This window comes from Teleopsis dalmanni, chromosome X, assembly GCF_002237135.1.
Source record: "Teleopsis dalmanni isolate 2A chromosome X, ASM223713v2, whole genome shotgun sequence".
Taxonomy (NCBI): domain Eukaryota; kingdom Metazoa; phylum Arthropoda; class Insecta; order Diptera; family Diopsidae; genus Teleopsis; species Teleopsis dalmanni.
Genome location: NC_051848.1, coordinates 11,213,752 through 11,234,264, shown reverse-complemented (window position 1 = coordinate 11,234,264; position 20,513 = coordinate 11,213,752). Strand labels below are relative to the sequence as shown.

Sequence of the window (20,513 nt, the reverse complement as noted above, 5' to 3'; positions counted from 1 at the left end):
GGCTTATTAACAGGAACTAATTCCTACTGCCACGTTTATTATATTTCTTATAAATCACTAGTGTACATGAATCCACATAGAGAAACAGCGCAATCCTTTCACTACTTATTGTAAAAGACGCGGACGGAAAGAAAAGGCAATTACATTTTTTTTCTGTGATTGCCTAGGCAAAATGCTTCCCTAAATAAGTGAAGGAAAGTAGAATGACCTACAAAAGTGGTCATCAGTTAACTTAAAAGATTTATTAAACGCAAACTCAACTGTAAAGACGAAGTTTATTAATAGGGATTTCTGGATTATGTAATAAAATTCCTGGAAATACTTGCTAATTTCAAGAAGCGAAACGGTATATGCGAATCCTCTCCAATATTATCAGCGGATGTAATAGCTAGGGTTGCAAATGAATAGTCTCAAAAAATCTCATACATCTACTTTTATCACTTAACGGTACCCTCCAGTTTTTAGTAAATGTTGAAAGCACATCATTTTATTACATTTTTCATTCACATTCCTTGCGGTTGCAGTCAACGGTTTGTTCTACCTATAGTTCTTAATTTAGTTCTTAATATAGAACTATACGAATATGATGAATGGATATGGTCGAAATACGGATTATACTCATATACTACCAAAATCTGTCAAATCATTTTAACGCAATGCCAGATTCTCTCGTTCCTAAACAGAGAACTTAACTTCATAACAGATTGTCTTTTTAACCTCATTATCTTTTTTGGAATTGATAATGGTTTCAGATTTAACTACACCCCAGTTTTATAGTACACATTATTATAAGCCTTTTTGTGTAAGCTCTCCCGTCTTTATCGTCCTTTCAGTGTGTATAAATGATTATTTTAATTATTTCTTGGTGCCCAGAAATTCTTATTGGGACTATATTCAGTTATAAAACTTCACTAAAAATCAAATTCTTTATGATTCAACCATTTTAATTGATTCTTATAGACATTTAAACGATTCAGTCATGATACCAAGGTCAGAAAATACAGCACCTAAAACGCAGAGATTTTCTAGGCCTAAATCCTGATCAAATGTTATCCAAAACAAATCAGGGGTGACGCCTACACCTTTCGTTTTGATATTCTATTAATGGTCGCCTTAGTCAACGATCAGCAAATATGGCAGACTTTAGCTGTCCATAACAGCTAAAGACTGTTAGTCAATTAATTTGAACCGCGTATGAAGTCAACCATTCATTTTTTGTTATTGTAGATATTCATATAGATTTAGACGAGTGCTCCATCTAAAATACCTTAAGATAGATTTCATACTCTTGGAAAATTTTTCCCTATCATACTACTGTAGACCGTTTTAGTTGATTTCATCAAAGCTCTACTGATAGATTTGCAAGTTGCGAACATGTTAAAACTTTTAATTTCACATTTTTCCACAAATACCACATCCATCCATATTATTTACAAAAATTTATTCTTTAGTAGACCTTGATGGTCCAACTGGAATTTCGGAACTTGTTTTGGAATTCTCTGGAATAAATTTCTTCGAACTTTAATGTAGTCTGCTAAGTAGTATGCAGCGCAGCTCCTGCAACTTGAAGGAAAGCAATAAAACCTAAGTATTTGGTACGGCACACTCACATAAAGCTGCCTTTCCACTGGCTGCGCCCACCGTAGGTTATAATCGTTACTACGTATCACGTAACAACTCTTTCAATTTGCATAGACAAGTCGTTCCGAATTTAACTTTGAATAATTTTGAAATGAAACGTAACGAAATAAATTTGCCACTTTGTACAATATTTTCCATCCCGAGGGCTTTTTTATTTATTCATTATTGATTTGGGTATTCCTTTCGGTTTGGTTCGGTTCGGTTTGGAATTTGTTGGGTTCAATGCAGTGCGAGCGGTGAAGGCAGGGGCGCTGCAGTGCGGTTTTGGCTGTGTTTTCTTTTTGCACATAAAGTACTTACGTATTTTACCTTTGGGAAAATTTTCTCATTTTATGTGAAAATATGTAAATATGAAATGAAATTATGTTTGGTTTGGCTTGGCTGTACCCGGTTCAGTTTGGATTCTTTGCGTTTCCTTTCAAGTTTAAATGGGCATTCGATGAGTGAATGAAATTTACATAAAATATATGAACGACTGCGAGCGGGTGTGTGCCGATATACGAAGGGGTATATGCAACATATGTTCTAGCGGAGGACGAACAGTATACAAATCCACATTCGTACACTGTCATCACGGTTATCGAAAAGAATTATTGGGCCCCCTCCTCCGTCGCCCAGCTCGGAGGAGAGGGCCCAGTGCTTCATAAATGCTAAATCGACTGAGTTCTCAAAAGCGATTCGAAGTGTTTATTATAAACTTTCGAGCAGAAACCGAAAATAAAAATAAAATAAATTTTGTTTGCAAAACGAAGGTGAAATTATGGAACAGATGTGCAATAAAGAAATGAACTTAATGCGATAAAAGAATTTGGCACATACAGAAATCTGAGGTGAGGAAAAGACCTGTGAATGATTTATGAAAATAAAAATTTTATGTTTTTTTTATCCAAAATTGCATTAGTTACTCATATCAGTAACTCAAGTTCTCTGTCCGGAATTTGATCGATTACAACGTTGCTTTATTTGATACTACATAGTGACATCAGCTGGATTACTAGGCAATTAGGGGACAGAACTATTTATTGCAAAAAACTCGTTACAAATTATAACAAGTTATCAGAAGATAAGGTATATTCGGCAGTGGAATAAGTAATAAAATAAATACGTTAATGTAGCTGACTGGCCAATTCCGGCCAAGAACTTAGTAGATCTAATACCAGATTACCTTTCAATCGGCGTCACATTTCTGTGTTATTAGCAAATTTTAACTGGAAAATTATTTTTTTAAAGACGGGGTCACATAATTGGATTGCAAATATTCAGGGTACCGTACTGTTATATATAAATTTAATTTAATTTAATTTATATAAATTTAATTAAACCACAAAAAAGTCATGTTCAAATATATTCAAATTTTTCTAGAATTTTCGATATGAACACATTTATCCAAATCATATACCAGAACCGTTTGAATCGCACGCTGCACTAATGTCAAGCTACGAAAGCGGTATTCATTTATGAAAATGGGTCTTCTAGTATTTTTTAGCGGTAAGCTTAGTTCGCAAACTGCCCCATGCTGAGAAGTACTGGAGCAAGGATATTTGTATTGGCACTCACAGTTTTATTTAAATAAATAATGAAATTCTTTCTCTCAGGCATTGTTGGCTTAGTGCAAAATATCGTTTTGAAATCGCTTCTCTCTGGGTTATTCTACTAGGGCTGTCAATATCGAAATCACTTATTTGGGCTTTTAACCTAAAACGATTTAAGGATTGTATGCAACTAAATAAAAGTAGTTATAGAAACCTTATAGCAGTTCTAACAAAGCACTTTGGATTAAACTTTCAATTTTCAAAAGTGAAAGCTTAGGGCTTAAAGGGAAGATTTTAACACCTTAAAACACTTGCACGATATTTTCCCGCCATTGATATATGAATCAAAGCAATACCTAGGTGTAAGTCTTATACCGAATAAAGAAACAAAACTCAGTAATATAGATAAAATACCACAATTAATGTCATAATAATATCATATAATAAAAGTAATACACTTACTCTTAACGAAATATTTGGTTGTATATATTTTCAGAGCATCACCAAAACTTTTTGTCGACAGACATTCATATAAACCTACACGTCACTGCACAAAAATGCCTATGGATAGTGATCATCGATCACCGATCATTGCTAATGATGAATTCTGACTTTTAGTGGTCATCCGAGTGATAAAATTTTAGTATATAATAATATGCTCTTTGTTATAAGTGCATACACTCTCTCATTTGACATCTCTATATATTGATCTATACAAAAATTTTTCTCATCAAAAAGGCCAGAATTTGAAAATTTTCCACTTCACCGCTTTTGATTCCAATCCTTAAGGAGTTTCCTCACCAAGGGGGAAGTAATACCCAAAAAAACAAATTCAACTGGTACTGGCGAAATTTCTCGTAGTTCTAATGGGGGTTCATCGACGCAATATACCGATGCGTGTGCGAAGAACACTGTGTTGTTAAGTCTTCACGGCAGGTATCCACGTAAAAATTCTGTACCTTCAATCCCTCAGAAGCGATATCAACAGAAACCATTATTGTGTTCTCCAGTGTCTTAATTCTCACGTCCTTATATATCTAGTAGTCTCGATTTCAAATCCACAAAGTAAATGTTTGTGTGCTCTTCAATTAAAAGTCCTAAATAATCACGTCACCTGTTAAAAGGTATTCTGCATAGCAATATATGGAAATAAAGCTTGTTCAATACCTCTATCCCTCTGCAATCGATATACCTTAAATTGATTTCATTTCCGGTAACACCAACTAATTTTATGCCTTCACTAGCAGAAGTCACTTCCCATCGGATTGAGTTTCCAACTTCAATGCAAAATAATAAAAAAATTAGTGCCGATTTCATCGCGTGCCTGATTCCCATCAGCTCAAATCAATCAGAACTTCACGTAAGTGTTTCTCCATTCCGCACCCGCACCCCAGCTGGCTGCAATTTGGAATATATAAAAACGGTTAAATGGAATACAAAAATAAAACTGTTGGGCTATAAAATTGATTATTTTCACTTTTGTTCTTCGATTGCGATGAATGAAGTGCAACTTTTATGTTTTTATGTTAATTCAATAAGAATTTGTGCCACTTTAAGAGTGAAATACAAAAAAAGAAGGATGTGAGGGATGAAATTCTTAGTCACTAAAATGACATACGTTGACTTAACTAAGACCTCAATACACTATTATTTTTTTAGACTAAATGAAAATTTAATCATTCGTTAAGATTTTGAGTACCCTCAATTCCTTCACATCACTGCAGGGAACTTTATAGAAAATCGAAATCAGAAATCGATAATAAAAATTTAAGATAGGCGGATTGACAACTAACGCCGCCAAAATAACGACTAAATGGCACATATTCATCAAGTGTCGAATTTCGTAGCTATTACTGTTGAGAATGAATTTTATTTTAGGAATTCAAATCATGACCTTAAGCAATGGGACATGCAAAACCAACTTATAAGGTAACTAAGATTTAGAATCCTTGTCAAATTGAGTTTATCTCTTATATTGTAGTCAGATTTAGGATACCATTGGTACCATTAGTAGGGTCTAACGTTTGTAAGGCTTAATAAACTGTAGTCTTCGGGTTATCTTATGCTTACCCTGGCTAAGCACAATAACAAACACCAAGTTACAGTGCAGTACTAGGCATATATTATATATATTAATAACTTGACCACATAACACTAATACCTGCAGATGACATTAATAAAAAAAAACTTTAAATCTTAACCCCGGTTTTCTCACAAAACATGGAAAAGATTCAAACAAATGTTAATCGACTAAAATGTAATAAAATAAATTGGAAATTCGATACTTACACCCGATGTCGCCTGTAATCATTTTATAACAACACATACAATATGAATCAGAACTTCTGTTCAATAGACAGATTAGAGACTTTTTAATCTCTTTAATATGCGCGCGAGATCTTAAAACAACTCTAGCGTTAACTTTTCTTTCTCACGAATCGATTTGCATGCTGGCGAATAAAAGTACTACTTTGGTAATGCATGCTAGGGAACGTTTAACACTATATCACTAGGTATCAGTACCAGCTACCATATCACAAAATGAATCAATTTTAATGCAAACAATATAACTTTAACATCGTCGTTTTTTAATATGTCCACATTTAATGAAATGAGAGCTCTGCTTACTTACTTACTTACTGCTGTCCTTCTCTTCTAGTGAAGCAAGAGACCTCCATGCTCTAGAGCTCTGTATTACTACCAAAATATCCCATCCCATTATCATTCTTGGTCCGATGCTCATTAACGTAGTACACTGACAAATTTCGTATATGGTAGCGCTTGAAAATCCCACTATTTAAATTATAATATTTTAAATAGAAAATAATTAGCTATCCTTCTTAGAGAAACTAAGGCCAACCCATGTCGTCCCAATTGCAAGGCATTAATTTTTCAGACAAGAAAATGACTGACTTCATCAAAAGAAATCTCAATGAAACTCACTTTAATGAGTTCATGGACTTGCGTTTACACAAAATATGGAAAGGAAAAAAATCACCGCACTTGTCAATCAACTTTGAAGGATGCAAGGACCAGGATGTAACAAAAAATGAAAAATTTTAAATTATTCCTTTTATTTTGCGAGTAATTGGAGCATTGTACTATAGTTGAGCCTGATACTGAGCCCCTCTTTTCGATTTGATAATAGCTTTGAAGAAATATACGCCAATTAATTTTGAATGCTCATTACATTTCTTATGTTTTTGTTGCTGTTGTTGTTGTTGTTGTTGTTGTTGTTGTTGTTGTTGCTGGTGCTATTGCTGTCGACATCCTTGTCGTTAAAGTTGTCGTCATTGTCGTTGTTAACGTTGTTGTCCTTAAAGTTGATGTTGCTGAATGCTGTTACCGCAGCATTTATTAGTCTTGTAGGTACATTTGTGTATTTACCTTTGACGTTGAGGTTGAGGTTGTTAGTGCAGCGAGGCGCATTAATTGCTACGATAAAATACCGAGAGCTCTGCTACTGGTATAGCAGATTCGTCACAGCTCCCTAGCCAATTTCTCTTTTATGCCGTTAAGTTTTGTTCACTTGGTTCACTTTGTTTGGTGCATATTGCTTCGTTCATATCGTTCATATCATGCATATCGTCACTCCTCTCCACAGTTCAGTTGAGCTCTATGCCATCTACATTGGCACTAATTGGCTTAATTTAGCTTCTTTTTTTCAATAAATAATTTCGCTTCTACGTTTTGTTTTTGTATTTTACTCTCTATGCCAATTCTCCTTGTTTTTCGGTTGCAATCTTTTATGTGTTTTATAAGTCAACCTGGCGTAGACTTCACCTGCAATCAACTGGGCTTCTAGTTGCTGCTATTCCAGGAGCTTCGACGAATATGTACGGACTGTGAACCTATGAATTCAATCAAAATAAAGCATGAATGCGTTTGCTTTATGCAACAATTACCAGACACAATGCACTGAACGACAACGACGAACGACAACGACAACGACAACGGAATTGCTACCACATGAAACGATTTAAAATATGACACCCAACCAATACGTAGAGAGAGATTTAAGCTCGAAAATGTGTAACGTAATATGGTTTTGGGGAAAAAATCAATTAATTTTTAATGGCCAAAACAGGAAATTCTGGGACAATTAATATGAATCTGCACAGCTAAATATCTGTTTTCAGTACACTAAATTTACGGAGAGTGAGCGCACTTTTTTTGATTATTTGCTTAAGCTTGGTTTTGCAAGATACTGTTTTAGTCATTTATCTATATAAGAAGATGCCCTTAAAAAAATAAAGTAAGAGAATTCCCGCAACAGCAAAGCATACTTCCTAAAATGCAATGAAAAGTAACAACACTTTATGAATGAAGGCAAAAGATATATAAGTAGGGATATACAGAGACCAGGGCTTCTGTTTGAAGTAAACTACTGTGACTGACTCTACTTTTCTGTTCCGATCAAACAAAATCACTCCACCTTACTAATACAATACATGTCTGTAGTTTACGATTTCCTGATGTTATTAAAATAAATAGGTTTATCCCTGAATTGTTCTCTTCAATCCGATAGTTTTAAACCATGGAAGACACTGAGTTATTTCGGCATTTTGACTATTACTTTTTTAATGATTTGGTAAACTATTTTTTACTGTTTGTTTGAATTTAGACTTTTTCAAGCTAGATTAGAGCCTAATGAAACCCAAAAACTTACACTGGTATTTGGTCACTTCTCTTACTTTTGCATATGTTCTCCAGTCACCTCGATATACTAATACGCGTGCTGATTATGTTGCAATCGTTCATATTTCCTACAGCTCCTATTATTGATTGGTAACTACTAGACAAAACATTCACAGAAGTTCTTCCCAATAACTGAGAAACAGTTGTGAGAATAGTATGAAAAAGGGCGGCTTTTGACTTCGAAACAGATTAAAGTCTGAAGACAAAAACAAATTCTACATCTTTACCTTAAGTACTTTCAAATAATTCATGATGGCTCATTAACTGGATATGATACATAATCTCAAGAACTCTCCGTGTCGCTTTAATGCAACTATTTTCATTTACATTTTTATTTCTTTTTCTTTGACTAATTTTTAAATTTTTGAAGTAACATGAGAACACTAGGATTGTCCTTAATACATTTCGATCTAACGACAATGACTTCCATTAACGCCTAACGCATAGAAGACACTAGCTAAAGGCATAATTTTAACTTGGTTTTCGTAAATAGCGGAACCCATGTTCCTTACTTACTTATCTATAACAACCAAAGGAAATTACAAGGAAATTAGAATGAAACTGACTATAATAAAAACGGAAGAACTTTTCCCAGTATTCTTCTTATTTACAGAAGCTATTCAATTAAAACGTAATTGTATAACTATAATGGCAACATAAAGGGAGGCGATGTGTAATTTAAAGGATGATCTATGGAAATGACGCCTCTCACCTATCACTTCCAATCTGCTTATTTAGCTCCAAGGTAGCCACATCAGAATAGGTAATTACAAGTTCGAGTCCATAAATAAGTTTAAATATCTGGGCGGAGTACTCAACGTAAGTAAAAATCCGAATCTTGCAATACGAGATCGTATTCAAACTGCTAACTCAGCATATTTTACCCATATCAATGTTATGAAATCAATGGTGCTAAAAAAGTTGCACATATAAAAACTGTCATTAGACTGGTTCTTACAGACGACTAGGAAGTATAGATCCCGAAATCCAGCGACAACAATCTGCTGCTGAGATCCGTCTTATACGTATACGATATAATGACGGAATGAATGTCTTGGACGAAGGACGTACTATACGATCGACAAATAAAAGCTTAAAGATTGCGCTGGTATGCTCACGTCCTACGAATCAGTAATTAGAACTGAGTAAGAAAATTTTTGATACAAAACCAGAGGGGAGTAGAAAATGAGGACGACAACGACGAAGGTGGTTGCAAGACAACATACGAACGATGAGAATAACATAACACAGAAGGAAAGCGGAATGAAGATGTTCCATTCTCTTATGAAACATTTCATTGTCACATTACCATTGCCACATGTTTCAATAAACAGAATTTTCTGTATACAAATCGAAAATGAAATGATTTCTGTTGATATTCATTATAAAAATTTTTATTCCGAATGTGATTCATAAACGTAAAAATCACAAACTTGAAGTATAGTATTGTATCCTTGAATTCAGCAGATATAATGAGCCGTAGTGAGTTTATTGCTTTTTAAAACATATTAAAAAATGTGATGCGCTTTTTCCTTTAGGTCGAAACAAGAAGCCTCTAACTATAACACTTACTCAGGCGAAACCTCGTAGACGAAAGGTGGCCGGTCGAGTGCAGTATAAGCGGGCAAGTCGCCCGTACAGAAAAATAATTAAATACCCTGGTTGTTATGCAGCACTAGGCCGTAAGGGTGCAAGAACTCTAAACCGTCGTAAAACCAATAAGACGGCATGTGTAGGTAAAGAAGCCGCACATCCTCGAAAGATAGATATTGCTATTTGCCATCAAGGGCAGGAAGGCTTCAGCCATGTAAAAAAGAAATACAACGAAAAGGAAGAAAATGAGAAGAAGGAAAAAAAAGAGAAGAAGGAAAAGAAGGAGAAGAATAAGAAGCAGGAAAAGGGAATGATGAAGAATATGAATGAGAAGGAAAAGAAGGGAATATGTGAGATTTGTAAGAAGAGAAAGAAGTAAAACAAAAAGTTGAAGAACAATGTCTCTTATATATAAATTTAGAGATTTAAAATTATTAGCATCTCAAAAGAAAACTAGAAGAATACACACAATATTGGAAAAAATAAATTGAATACGTAATAAACGTTTTGTTCTTACTTAGAGTGAAATGTCTTTGAAAAAGAAGATTTATTTCGTTTGTTAGGCATATTACTTGTCCATCATTTTGTTGGTTTTGCAAATAAGCTCTTACTGAAACCACTGTCCGGAATCCTATCTGTCCACAATGTTAAAGTCAGCTAATCTGCTAAGATGAATTATTCACTTGATTTTTAGCAATTCATATATAATTGAACAGCTTTTGATGTAGATATAGAGACAAGAATCTCAATGAAGATAATATATATTATGGTATATATTATAATATATCATTCGTTGTTGTTATTGAATGGAAAAATGTATTTAATGTTTTTAAATTCGATTGATTTAAAACCTCAATAGCCTTCATATGACAATTCTTATTTATTTGATGATCGACCGATTAGGTTATCACATTTAAGGTAACAGTGGTTTGGGATTTTTCATGGTACATTATTTACTTGACTTAAAAGATTTGGATATGAGAGTATAAATTTAATTAGGGCTTTTGCAAAAACAAAATCATAAAATCATTTTGAAATCATTTTCACACCTGAGATTCAGCTCGATGGATTGAAATGCAGGTATAACGACTTGGAATTTTTGTACCATTACAAGCACAGAAAATTGTATTTGCTTATATATGTATACTATTTAATCCACAGATATTTTCTTTATATTACTTCATTCGAACCAAATTCATTTTCTCTCTCTACAACTCCATTGAATTCATTTTACAGACAAATAGGGAGAGTATATCAGTAATAAATCGAAAAATATTAATTTAAATTTTGGCTTCATTTATGTAATTTATATCAAAAATATATATTTATTTTTGACATTTCTTTTTAATGCTAGCAAGGGATTTGGCAAGGGAATAATCAGGACACTTCGACATCTTTTCTTATCCAATTGAAATATGTAAAGTACTCGGCGTATCTGTTCCAATTGAGAAATCAAATTGAAAGTAATTTGAGACGCAATAAAAACAAATAAACATTACCATGTGAAATCGTAAATTTTCATTCAAATTTTTCACATTCTGTGGCCAAGAAAAATTGGCACAGTTCTGCCGCTACGGGTAGGAGCAAAAAATGAGAGGAACAATCCTATTGTTGTGAAAAATTTCAATGAGTTTCTAAAAGCTCATAGTGCACTGAGTCGGTCTGGCTTAATGCAGATCATGCATCAGGTAAGCTAAAGTAGTTACGCGATAAGATTTTTCCATTTAATGGACTTCAGAGCAGTTTCATGGACTAATTACTGTACTTGTCAACTGTTTACTGCATTCCAAAATATGACAAAAATGAGAAAAACTTATCCAATATTTGGAACATGTAGAACTATGAAACTTTTACCAAAATGTTAGTACTCCAGATAACAAACTTCAAAGAGACTGCGAGTTAAGCTTAAACTCAGTTGTAATTGATTTATTTGATGTTGATCGTTCATCAAAGTTTCGAAACGGTCTCAATTCGTTAGACTTTTTAAAGCAAAAGAATTGACCCATACGCTTATAAGACCCCCTGGTTTTCCGCTATAATCTACTTCAAATTAAGATATTAATTAAGTATTTAAAGCCATTAATCACTTTTGGGTATGTAAATCTTAGTACCCTTACTTAAGAAGAAAGAGTTGATATTTTTACAAAATATTTTATTGCATTTCTTGAAGCAATTCTCGAATAATAGATCATTTAATTCAGTTTTCCATTTTTTCGAAATACTTCATCTTTAAACATTTGACACATTTTCTGTCACATTACTGGAAGCAATATTATTCCCACCATGGCTATAAGCGGAATTTTCTTTCTTACGGCTGCTTGTATTGGCTCCGGTCATATTCTGTAAATCCTGTAACTCTTCCATTGATTCCTCTGGCGTGTTCTTCGGTGTCAATTTTGGTGTCTTTACTGAAACCATTGACCCAAGACTTGCAGTCGGTGTACAACTTATCGGTTTTTTATTATTCCAGATGCAAAGAACAAACTTCACTTCTTTTATAAAAGCCTTTTTAAACGACAGCTGCCGACAAAGAAAAGAAAAATGAATCGCATCTAAATCTTATTATCTCAAAAAAGCAGTTATTTCTCCTACCTTTTCGTCCGCTGCAACTTTTTGTGTATGTATTAAAAATTCAATAACGCCAACTAAATAGGCAATAAAAAGTCCAATTCCGAGTGTATAAAAAATACCCCTGACCTCTTCAAAATTCATGTCAGGAGTTTCTCCAGTACTTTCTTTCGAATCAGTAGTCTGATTTTCGTTTGGTTTCCACCAGTTATTTTTTATCTTAAATAATTCTCCACGTTCGCTCAGCCTCAAAATACCTACACTCAACATTGAGCGATACTCAGCCCCTATAAAATTTTGAAAATACTATTTGCTGTCACTCACATCACCTAACTCACCATAGGGCACAGCTATCGCGTAGTGTTTTTCTCCAAACTTTTCACCTACCATTCGTAGACTACTATTCTGCGCTATGTTATACTCTAAACTTGTTGTCTCCATTAGAAACATATATTTACCCTCCATTTTCTTCACTCTTTCTACTCCCTCTTCATTGCTTTTGGTATAGGCTGATGGATCATCACCATTCATGATATTGAAAGCCAAACGATATGTAGTTTCATTTGACTCTGAAAAGAATGTGTAAGTGCTGCCCCCCTCCATTGTTCCAAACTTTGTACTTGTCTGCGATGCTAAACTTTTTATGTCGGAAATAGTGCCTTGCATTTGAGAGTTTGTAAGAAACGCAGCTAAATTTGCTGTATAGGAGTTTGAGACTATAATCGCAAAAACCCACCAAAATCCCGTTAAAGTCCTCATTGAAGGGCTCCTGCAAAAGCAGTTTGAAAACGTATTGGATCTTGCAATAAAATTAAACTTACTTTGGTAAAATATCACTACCAGCGCACATCACAGATGCCATAGTTAGCCAAAATGTATTAGCTATGTGCCATTGATTTTCCAAAGCATCGGGTTCTCTATCACATGGATGTGGATTCTCCCATTCAGCTTTAGCCACTCTAAAAACAGTTTTGAATCAATTTTAAAACATTTTATTTTTAGTCCTACAGTCGTTACTTTAGCCTTAAAATTGAGTTATGAATGAATCAAGTCAACAAAATTTAATCAATACTAAGACTTCAGTTGCAACTTTGAAATCGGACCTTAAACTCCAGAGTTTAACTCACCTTGCTACAAACACGAACATAAAGGAAATAATTAATATCGCAGTCATAACGTACAACCAAACTTCTACAGCGAATGGATCCAAGAATGCTAAGACGTGCTTCTGTTCTTGTGGAATATTATAAGCCAGAATGCTGATGCCCAATTGCATGAAGGGCACTGTAAAGTCTACAACAGTCTTACGCGCTTGTGTTACTGTCAGGTCACATATTCCCATGTGTGCGTCCTGGTAGACAGTATGCAGAAATGTACGTAGTAACTATCGTTAACTTTAAAACTTACCCTTGTTTACTTACATTATTGATAAGTTCACCAATGATGCCGTTCCACTGTTTTGTGTCTTTATTGTATTTTCCATAAGCATTGTCGACAACTGGTACGAATAAATACTCGAACTTCATTTCATTTGCCAATGCCTCTATAAGATCCACTGCATAGCCCTTGTAACGTTTGTTTCCTGTGGCATTCGCTGCAGCAGCTTCTTCACTAGAAAGGAACAAGACAAGATACATTTAGTGTTAAAACACAACATCGCGACGTTAAGTGAAAGGAGTTCTGATCACTCTTTCTTTTGACAGTTTGTCAGACGGTTTATCAATAAGGATGAAAGATCCGTTAAAGTAATTAAATTCAGCGAAATGGATTTGGTTTGATTCTTCTTAACTCTTACGGTTAAGAAGGATGGCTTAGTAGAATGGCGAAAAATCACTAATTATGGACAGCGAAAGAATATCTGCTATTTGGTCATATAAACAACTACTTTAAAGGAAAAATTCTTTAATGAAATACCAAACTAAAGTTTTCTCAATAATAAGGAAATCCATTTGGCGAATATGTTACAAATATATATTTAAGAAACAGAGTATTTCCCGTCATACAATGGAAAATATATCGCATTTACATTGAAAATGTTGCACAAACAATTGAATGTATCTCAAAGTTAAAAATTTAGCCGACTGTACTCATTTTGGTCATATATGTTAACTTGGTTTGTGCCAAAAGAAAATTTATTTGACTTGGAATATTGGCAATCAGCACTTCAAAACCTTTACTTATAAGAGTGAAATTGTTGAAAAAAAAGTTGTGTTCTACCTCACTTACTCTATCATGAAATATGGCTCTCCAATCCGCGTTGCTATACGGTATACAATCTTTTTGCTCACACCTTCGTCCACATGTAACAGTGTTATATGACCTCTAGAATTCCAAATTAACATGCCATAATTAAGAATTGGTTCGTATACTTCTATATTAAAACTGAAACGCAAACCGTCTTCATCAAACTGTAGATCCGAAGTTCGGAAGTCCGTATTATTAACACCAGAAATCTAAGTGCAGAAGAGCCGATTAGTTAGTAATTGTTTCCATACGTAAATACGTAAAAGTTTCGTACACTCACCTTTTTCATAGTGCTTACGAGCACCTCACCAAAACTGCGTGTTTGGGAATTCTCAAATTCTTCACCGAAGCCTTCCGTTCCACTATTTTCAAATTGTGTAGAAGCACAACTTGTACTTGGCATTTCAATAGGCCACATATAGGATCTGGACATATTTCTAATAGCCATTACGAAAACACTAACTGCATCGTCTATGAGATTTGTAAGTAATGTGTCTGGTGGCTGCTCCATTGAAGTATCGTCAGTAACTGTGTCTTGTAAATAGCTGGCATCCTACGAATATGCGTTAGAAATATTCAGATTTCTGTTTTTTCATTATAAAGTGCTGGACTCACGCTAGTCTCTGTGGTAAGTAAAAGCCGTGCTGCTGTTACATTAACAGCGAAACTCACATTGTCACGCAAATCTTCCCAGTTGCTATTGTGAACTTCCAAGTTCGTAAGAAATAGTTGCTGTAAGAAATTAGATGGAGATGTCAAGAGATATAGAGGAAAAATTAGAATTTGTTGTTTTAGAAAATTTCGACCTACATTAAATTCGCCAGTTAAATCGAATGGTATGGAGGCGTTCAGTAGATCAACAAGTTTGTCCGGTTCGCAGTCCAACACTATGCGACGTTCACCTTTGATACTCTTCCACAGTATGCGAAAGTCCTCATCGCGTTTATATTTACGTACACGCACCACATCGTTGTGCAGGTCATGCAGTTGTAATAAATCCTGCAAGCGTGTCGGTGCATGCACTGCAATTATCACAATTATATATTCTGTTAAAAGATAAACTAATTCTATTGAAATTAACACTGACCATCCTCTTCATTGTAAACAACAGTAAACTTTCGCCATCCAAGGCTTTGTATAATATCTGCATATGCTTTGGATAGAACCAGTTGTGAAGGATAGACATTCACCGTCATTTGATGATTTTCTTTCTCTTCGACAGTTTCCTCGAATGCCATATCGAACTGTATATGCAGAATACCAGTTGCATTGCAAATAACAGCAACTATGTCTATAAATTAGTTTTACGAAAAGAGTTTTCTAAGAAAATTTTAGAAGCCCTTTTAATGCATAATAACCAAATTTTAAGATTTTCATTTAAGTGCACCCAAATGATGAGCTTGCGGAAGATGATATTTTAAACAAGTATGAAATACCTTCTAGACAGTAAAAAGACATTCATAATGTGTATATTTTTTGATCCCAATAACATGGGAAGGTTAGCATATTTAGTGAACTCCTAGAAGCAGTGTGTAGAAGTCCAGTTCCTCAATGAAATTACTCACGATTACACTTCAAACGTCTCCAGGTAACCTTATTGTACCAAGATCGCATTACAACATTATATACAGAAGTAGGAAAATAAGAGGTGCTATCAAAGAAAAATGAAAATCCTCAAATTTCACGTGTCTTGTTGATTGAGTCAACACTTTTTTTGTGTATTGGTTGGACTGATATGCTTAGTTTGTGTGTGCGAGATGAATTAGCAAGACTTTGTTGTACGATTTTTGATTTTTGATTCTTGAGTCAGATAGAGTGTCAAATTTTGAATTATAACGGGAAATAGATGCAGCTAAGGATTCAAAAGATTGAGAAAGGTCTTTAATAATAATAGTAAGATTATAACATTCACAATGAATGACACAAACGTTATCAGAAGAATATCAAAAAAAAATTAGTGAGACACTGAAGAAGTGTCAATGTCATGTACATCAAATAAAGTAATCTCTTCAAGTATTTTAAACAGTAAAATTTGTTATCAGTCTATTGACTACCACAGTACTTGGCCAACAATGCCTTTAATGTTATGGCGCAACTACTGTACTTTTCAGAATAAATATTTAGAATTAAATAAATACTTTCCAGTACTAATAGACATAAACACTTGCAGAAGGAAAAAACAATAATATAATAAATAGAAATCATAAGGTTCAGTCTATCTGATTTTGATGAGAAAAAGAATAATGAATCACCGGCTCCCAATATGCGAAAAGCTGTAGAAAGGACTACGAGTATTTTTCAATTTTTTAGAAATTACTAGAAAATCATCACTTTATTAAACATTAACTACTTAATCTCAAGTTGACAATGCTATAGACTAAATAATGTCTGCATCCGATACTAATATTTGCATATTCTGCGGTGATGAGAAAGAGTCTATGGAACATTTGATCACCAACTGTGATACACTAGGCTACAGAAGAAACAAAATTTTAAGTGCATACCAACTAGAGAATGAAGAGCTTCGAAAACTCCCTCCAAAGGAGTTGGTTCGGTTCCTCGAAATACTGAATGCCTAAATACACAATAGAGCGTACAACAGTTCAAGCTGGTCGCAGTGCATAGGTGCCGTAGCCTAACTCAAAACCCCACATACCATTGACCACCGTTCAAATTGTATCTGTACGTGAGAGTCCTTCACATATTCTCTACAATATGGAGAATAATTAGTTTAAAGATAAGTTGATGACGGAAAAAAAGATTATAAAGATGGCTACGAAAAGACAGTGTCCACAAGCGGAAAAGTCTTAAAATATAAATTTAAATAACTATTAAAAAACAAATCATAGTTCTTTTGGTCTGGTAAGGATTATATAAAATTATACCCAATACACAATTGGAGCACTCATTACAACTGTAGTTGTAAGGTAGTAATAGGTGGTTGTGCCGACTTCTTCAAGAATTATATGGAAAACAAGAAAAAGTGACCATTAATATCATCTGTTAATTTTATTTTTTGTTCTCTTATTCCCACTTCCGCTGCATATTCATTTCCTCTCATATTAACTGAAAATATTTAAGTGCTTTATGTTTTTTGTATACAAACCATTTTTCGCTTTTGAACTCGGTCCGAAAATAGCCGTGACCCCATTGTCTACCATATCACATGCTGTGTAAATATAAACAAACCATTAAAAATATCCATAACTCAAATATCAAACACCCGACGACTGAGTCCTCACCGGCACGCTGCAGCGCTGTACTTGCCGTGTTTTCGCCTAATTGCCGCACCAAAGGCAGCAAGCGAAATGTGGTGTCCGCGGCACTGTTTACGCGTTCCACGGCCGCCTCGAATGCTCTCGCAATATCGGTTTCATTTTCAAAGAATATAGCACCTGGCGAAATGCAACACAAATAGGGAATAGATGTAAGAATGTTTTAAGTTTAACTAATTTATCTAATTTTTTTTCTACTACCAATTTTTATCGGCTGCAATTCGCGGCCACTCACTACAAGTGGCAACAAAAGCGGTAGTAGAAATCGCAAAAGACGACTCAAAAACATTTCAACACATCACACAAGAATTTGAAAGTTCAAAAATTTTATTAAAACATTTTATTTTTTCATTTAAATTTATTTATATTTTTATTTTTTTTTTGTGATAAATTCACTAAAAGATACGTAAGTTCACCGCAAATGCTTTACTCCAGCTACGACGAGGTCGTTCCGAAAACTGCTCACATGGCGCGTTATGTTGTGCGCCAATCGCCGCACTGAACGATCGGGAGAGTCGAAGATTATTTTTAAATGCCGACAGCATTGAAACGAACTTGGTCTTGAGTGCTCATAGGTGACTTCTATTTTTAAATCTCAAGAGTAGCGAGTAGCGAATAGCGAGAATATGCACCTCCATGAAGACATTAAAGCTCAACATCTTCAAGATTTTTATGTGAATTTTTGGAACTATTTTTGTATTCCACTCAGGCGTTACACAAACTCTCCCACTTCAGAGAAATATTTGTCGTCTGTAAATTAATATTAGCTCCCGACGTCAACCGCAATCGGTGCCCTTAAAGTCCACATCCAACACTTGTACGAATGAAAGCTTTTTCAAAGAATGCTTCCACTTCAAATGGATAAAGACTACAAAGAACTAAATTCCTCATAAATAAATTCAAATGTTATGAATATTATTCCTTGCAAATACAAAGTAGCCCTTTACTCCCAAAAATTTATCAGTTGCGTGTAGGGGTGGGAAGGAATTTAAAATTTAAAATTTGAAATTAGAAATTAGAAATTTCCTTTCATTTTGTTTATTGTTGATTTTGCATTAAATGCCAAGAATTTTCATTGAATTTTTTTACTAAAATATTTATTCAAAAGTCGCTTTAATTTATTCTGAAATTTAATTATAAAATTCCACGACACCATTTAAGAGTTAGGAATTTTCTATTATCACAATTGTATGTCTTATGCCTCTCCCATACCCATACCCATATCCATACCCACACCCACACCCAATTACCTCCAGCCAGCAGCTGTGGTGTCGGCCTGTGCGTTTAAATGATAACTTCAAAGAGTGAAATGCTGTGCTACTTCAAGCAAAAGAATTTGGTTAAACAGTTGAAAATTGTCAGTTGCTAGTTGCCAATTGCCAGTTGCCAGTTGACAGTTAACAGTTGCTAGTTACAAATCATATCAAACTTCAACAAATTAAAATAAACCCATTACAAATCCAAAATAGCAAATATAGGCCGAACGGATTAAAAGTCGTTGACAAATGCAATAATCGAATTAAATGTAGAGTAACTGTTGTTGAGGTTATTATCTATAAGAGAGCGTTTAGTTTATCCAATAAATCACTTAGAAAAGACATGGGTAATTCAGATTTCCTTCCGATTACAGTTAATCATTAAGTATATATTCCAGACTCGTCCATCAGTCTGAACGACACCTTTTCTTAATATGAAAGCAAAGCTGTTAATAAATCTATTAGCTTTATACTGTTATCTTAATAACCTAGCCTTGTCAGCTATGATTAGTCCCTGTCTTTATCTGGAAAGAAATTAGATCTATTTTAACATTTTGTGTGATGACTTATATTTGCTCGAATTACAGGGAAAAGTTTCAATTCAGAAACAATTGTGTGAGCTATAAATACCAAGGACATGTTCTTAGATAGGACACCACTTTAACCAATACAGTCTTAAATACATTACTTGCACTAAGTAGAGAAAAAATTATAATTCTTGTAGGGGTTTTCTTAGACCAATATTGGTTGAGGAAATACATTAGCAAAATTTGTATCTTAGAAACCAGTAACTGCTACTATTGTGAAATAGAAGTTGAAACACTTGAACACATTCTCCATGAGGCATCAAAATTGAGTAATGATATACGTGTACTTATCAAAATTGTAAACGGATTCCTTGTTCTATATAACATACAAAATAGAAGAAGTACGCCATCCAAGGTGTCATGAGATGTGCGTTAAAAGACTTAAGGTAGATTAAGATTATTGTGATAAGCTTAATAGTCAACCTAAATCGTGAAGCACTGCACTGCTTATAACTACTTTTCACAATAACCTTAGCGTAAAGAACAAAAAGCTGATCTACAGCCAGATAATCAAACCAGCACTACTGTATGGGTGTGCCGCATATAGCAAAGCTGCCAACTCTATTATCCAGAAGCTGAAAATTGCTCAATGTCAGTCTCTCCGAAGACTCTTCAAAGCGCCTTGGTATATCCGTACAAATGACATGCTAAGAGACCTTAGAATAGACCCGGTCAAAAAATACATAAGAAACAGAGCTCTGAAGCTATTCACGAAAACCGACAGGCTGCTCTATTTAGGACTATCTAATCTCAGAATAATCTCTAGCCGCAGGAGGCGGTACGTAGATATTAGATCAGTTATTGAATAATCACGAATCTTTTGAGAAATACATAAATTAGTTAGTGAAAAGGGTAGGACTCTGCAGAAAACCCTCGAAAATGAACTCCACATGAACTACTCTAATATTTCTGACGTTTATATGTCATCAACGGTCACTGACGGTAATTCTAGAACACATTCGATTTTCGGATTTATGTAAATAACATTTTCGGCATTATTATTACAGTTTCAGTTCAAATTTCAGAAACTCATCATGGCAATCAAGAAGTGTGAATACTTTGGCTTATTTTAGTTGCAGTTTGTGCCTTCAATTCCTGAAAATTAGACTAAATGCTGTT

General features: G+C 34.4%; 2 protein-coding genes across 3 annotated transcripts; one reads left to right on the top strand and one right to left on the bottom strand.

Annotated features, from left to right (window-relative positions):
- Positions 1 to 9,261: 9,261 nt before the first annotated feature.
- LOC119662587 (nucleolar protein 9-like) lies at positions 9,262 to 9,877 on the top strand. 2 transcript variants are annotated; one of them, XM_038072234.1, is made up of 2 exons: positions 9,262 to 9,353; positions 9,410 to 9,877. In XM_038072234.1, exons 1-2 carry the CDS (start codon positions 9,344 to 9,346, stop codon positions 9,841 to 9,843), a joined length of 444 nt encoding a protein of 147 aa, XP_037928162.1. In that variant the 5' UTR covers positions 9,262 to 9,343; the 3' UTR covers positions 9,844 to 9,877. The 2 variants fall into 2 exon arrangements, with proteins under 2 accessions (XP_037928162.1, XP_037928163.1); XM_038072235.1 differs by having other exon boundaries at positions 9,274 to 9,350.
- A 1,749-nt stretch (positions 9,878 to 11,626) lies between these two features.
- On the bottom strand, positions 11,627 to 18,072 carry LOC119690047 (glutamate receptor ionotropic, kainate 2). The gene is made up of 14 exons (XM_038105030.1): positions 17,753 to 18,072; positions 17,519 to 17,671; positions 17,383 to 17,445; positions 15,364 to 15,567; positions 15,087 to 15,298; positions 14,892 to 15,008; positions 14,557 to 14,829; positions 14,259 to 14,485; positions 13,454 to 13,643; positions 13,160 to 13,383; positions 12,854 to 12,991; positions 12,371 to 12,801; positions 12,057 to 12,319; positions 11,627 to 11,984 (listed from the first exon to the last, which is right to left on the bottom strand). Exons 1-14 carry the CDS (start codon positions 17,838 to 17,840, stop codon positions 11,694 to 11,696), a joined length of 2,874 nt encoding a protein of 957 aa, XP_037960958.1. The 5' UTR covers positions 17,841 to 18,072; the 3' UTR covers positions 11,627 to 11,693.
- Between the last annotated feature and the right edge of the window lie 2,441 nt (positions 18,073 to 20,513).

Coding starts and splice junctions, on each gene's coding strand:
- LOC119690047 (XM_038105030.1), bottom strand. CDS start 17,840: ATGTTTTTGAGTCGTCTTTTGCGATTTCTACTACCGCTTTTGTTGCCA. Junction 17,446..17,518: donor TACAGCGCTGCAGCGTGCCG/GTGAGGACTCAG, acceptor ATATTTACACAG/CATGTGATATGGTAGACAAT. Junction 11,985..12,056: donor AAGTTGCAGCGGACGAAAAG/GTAGGAGAAATA, acceptor CTTTGTCGGCAG/CTGTCGTTTAAAAAGGCTTT.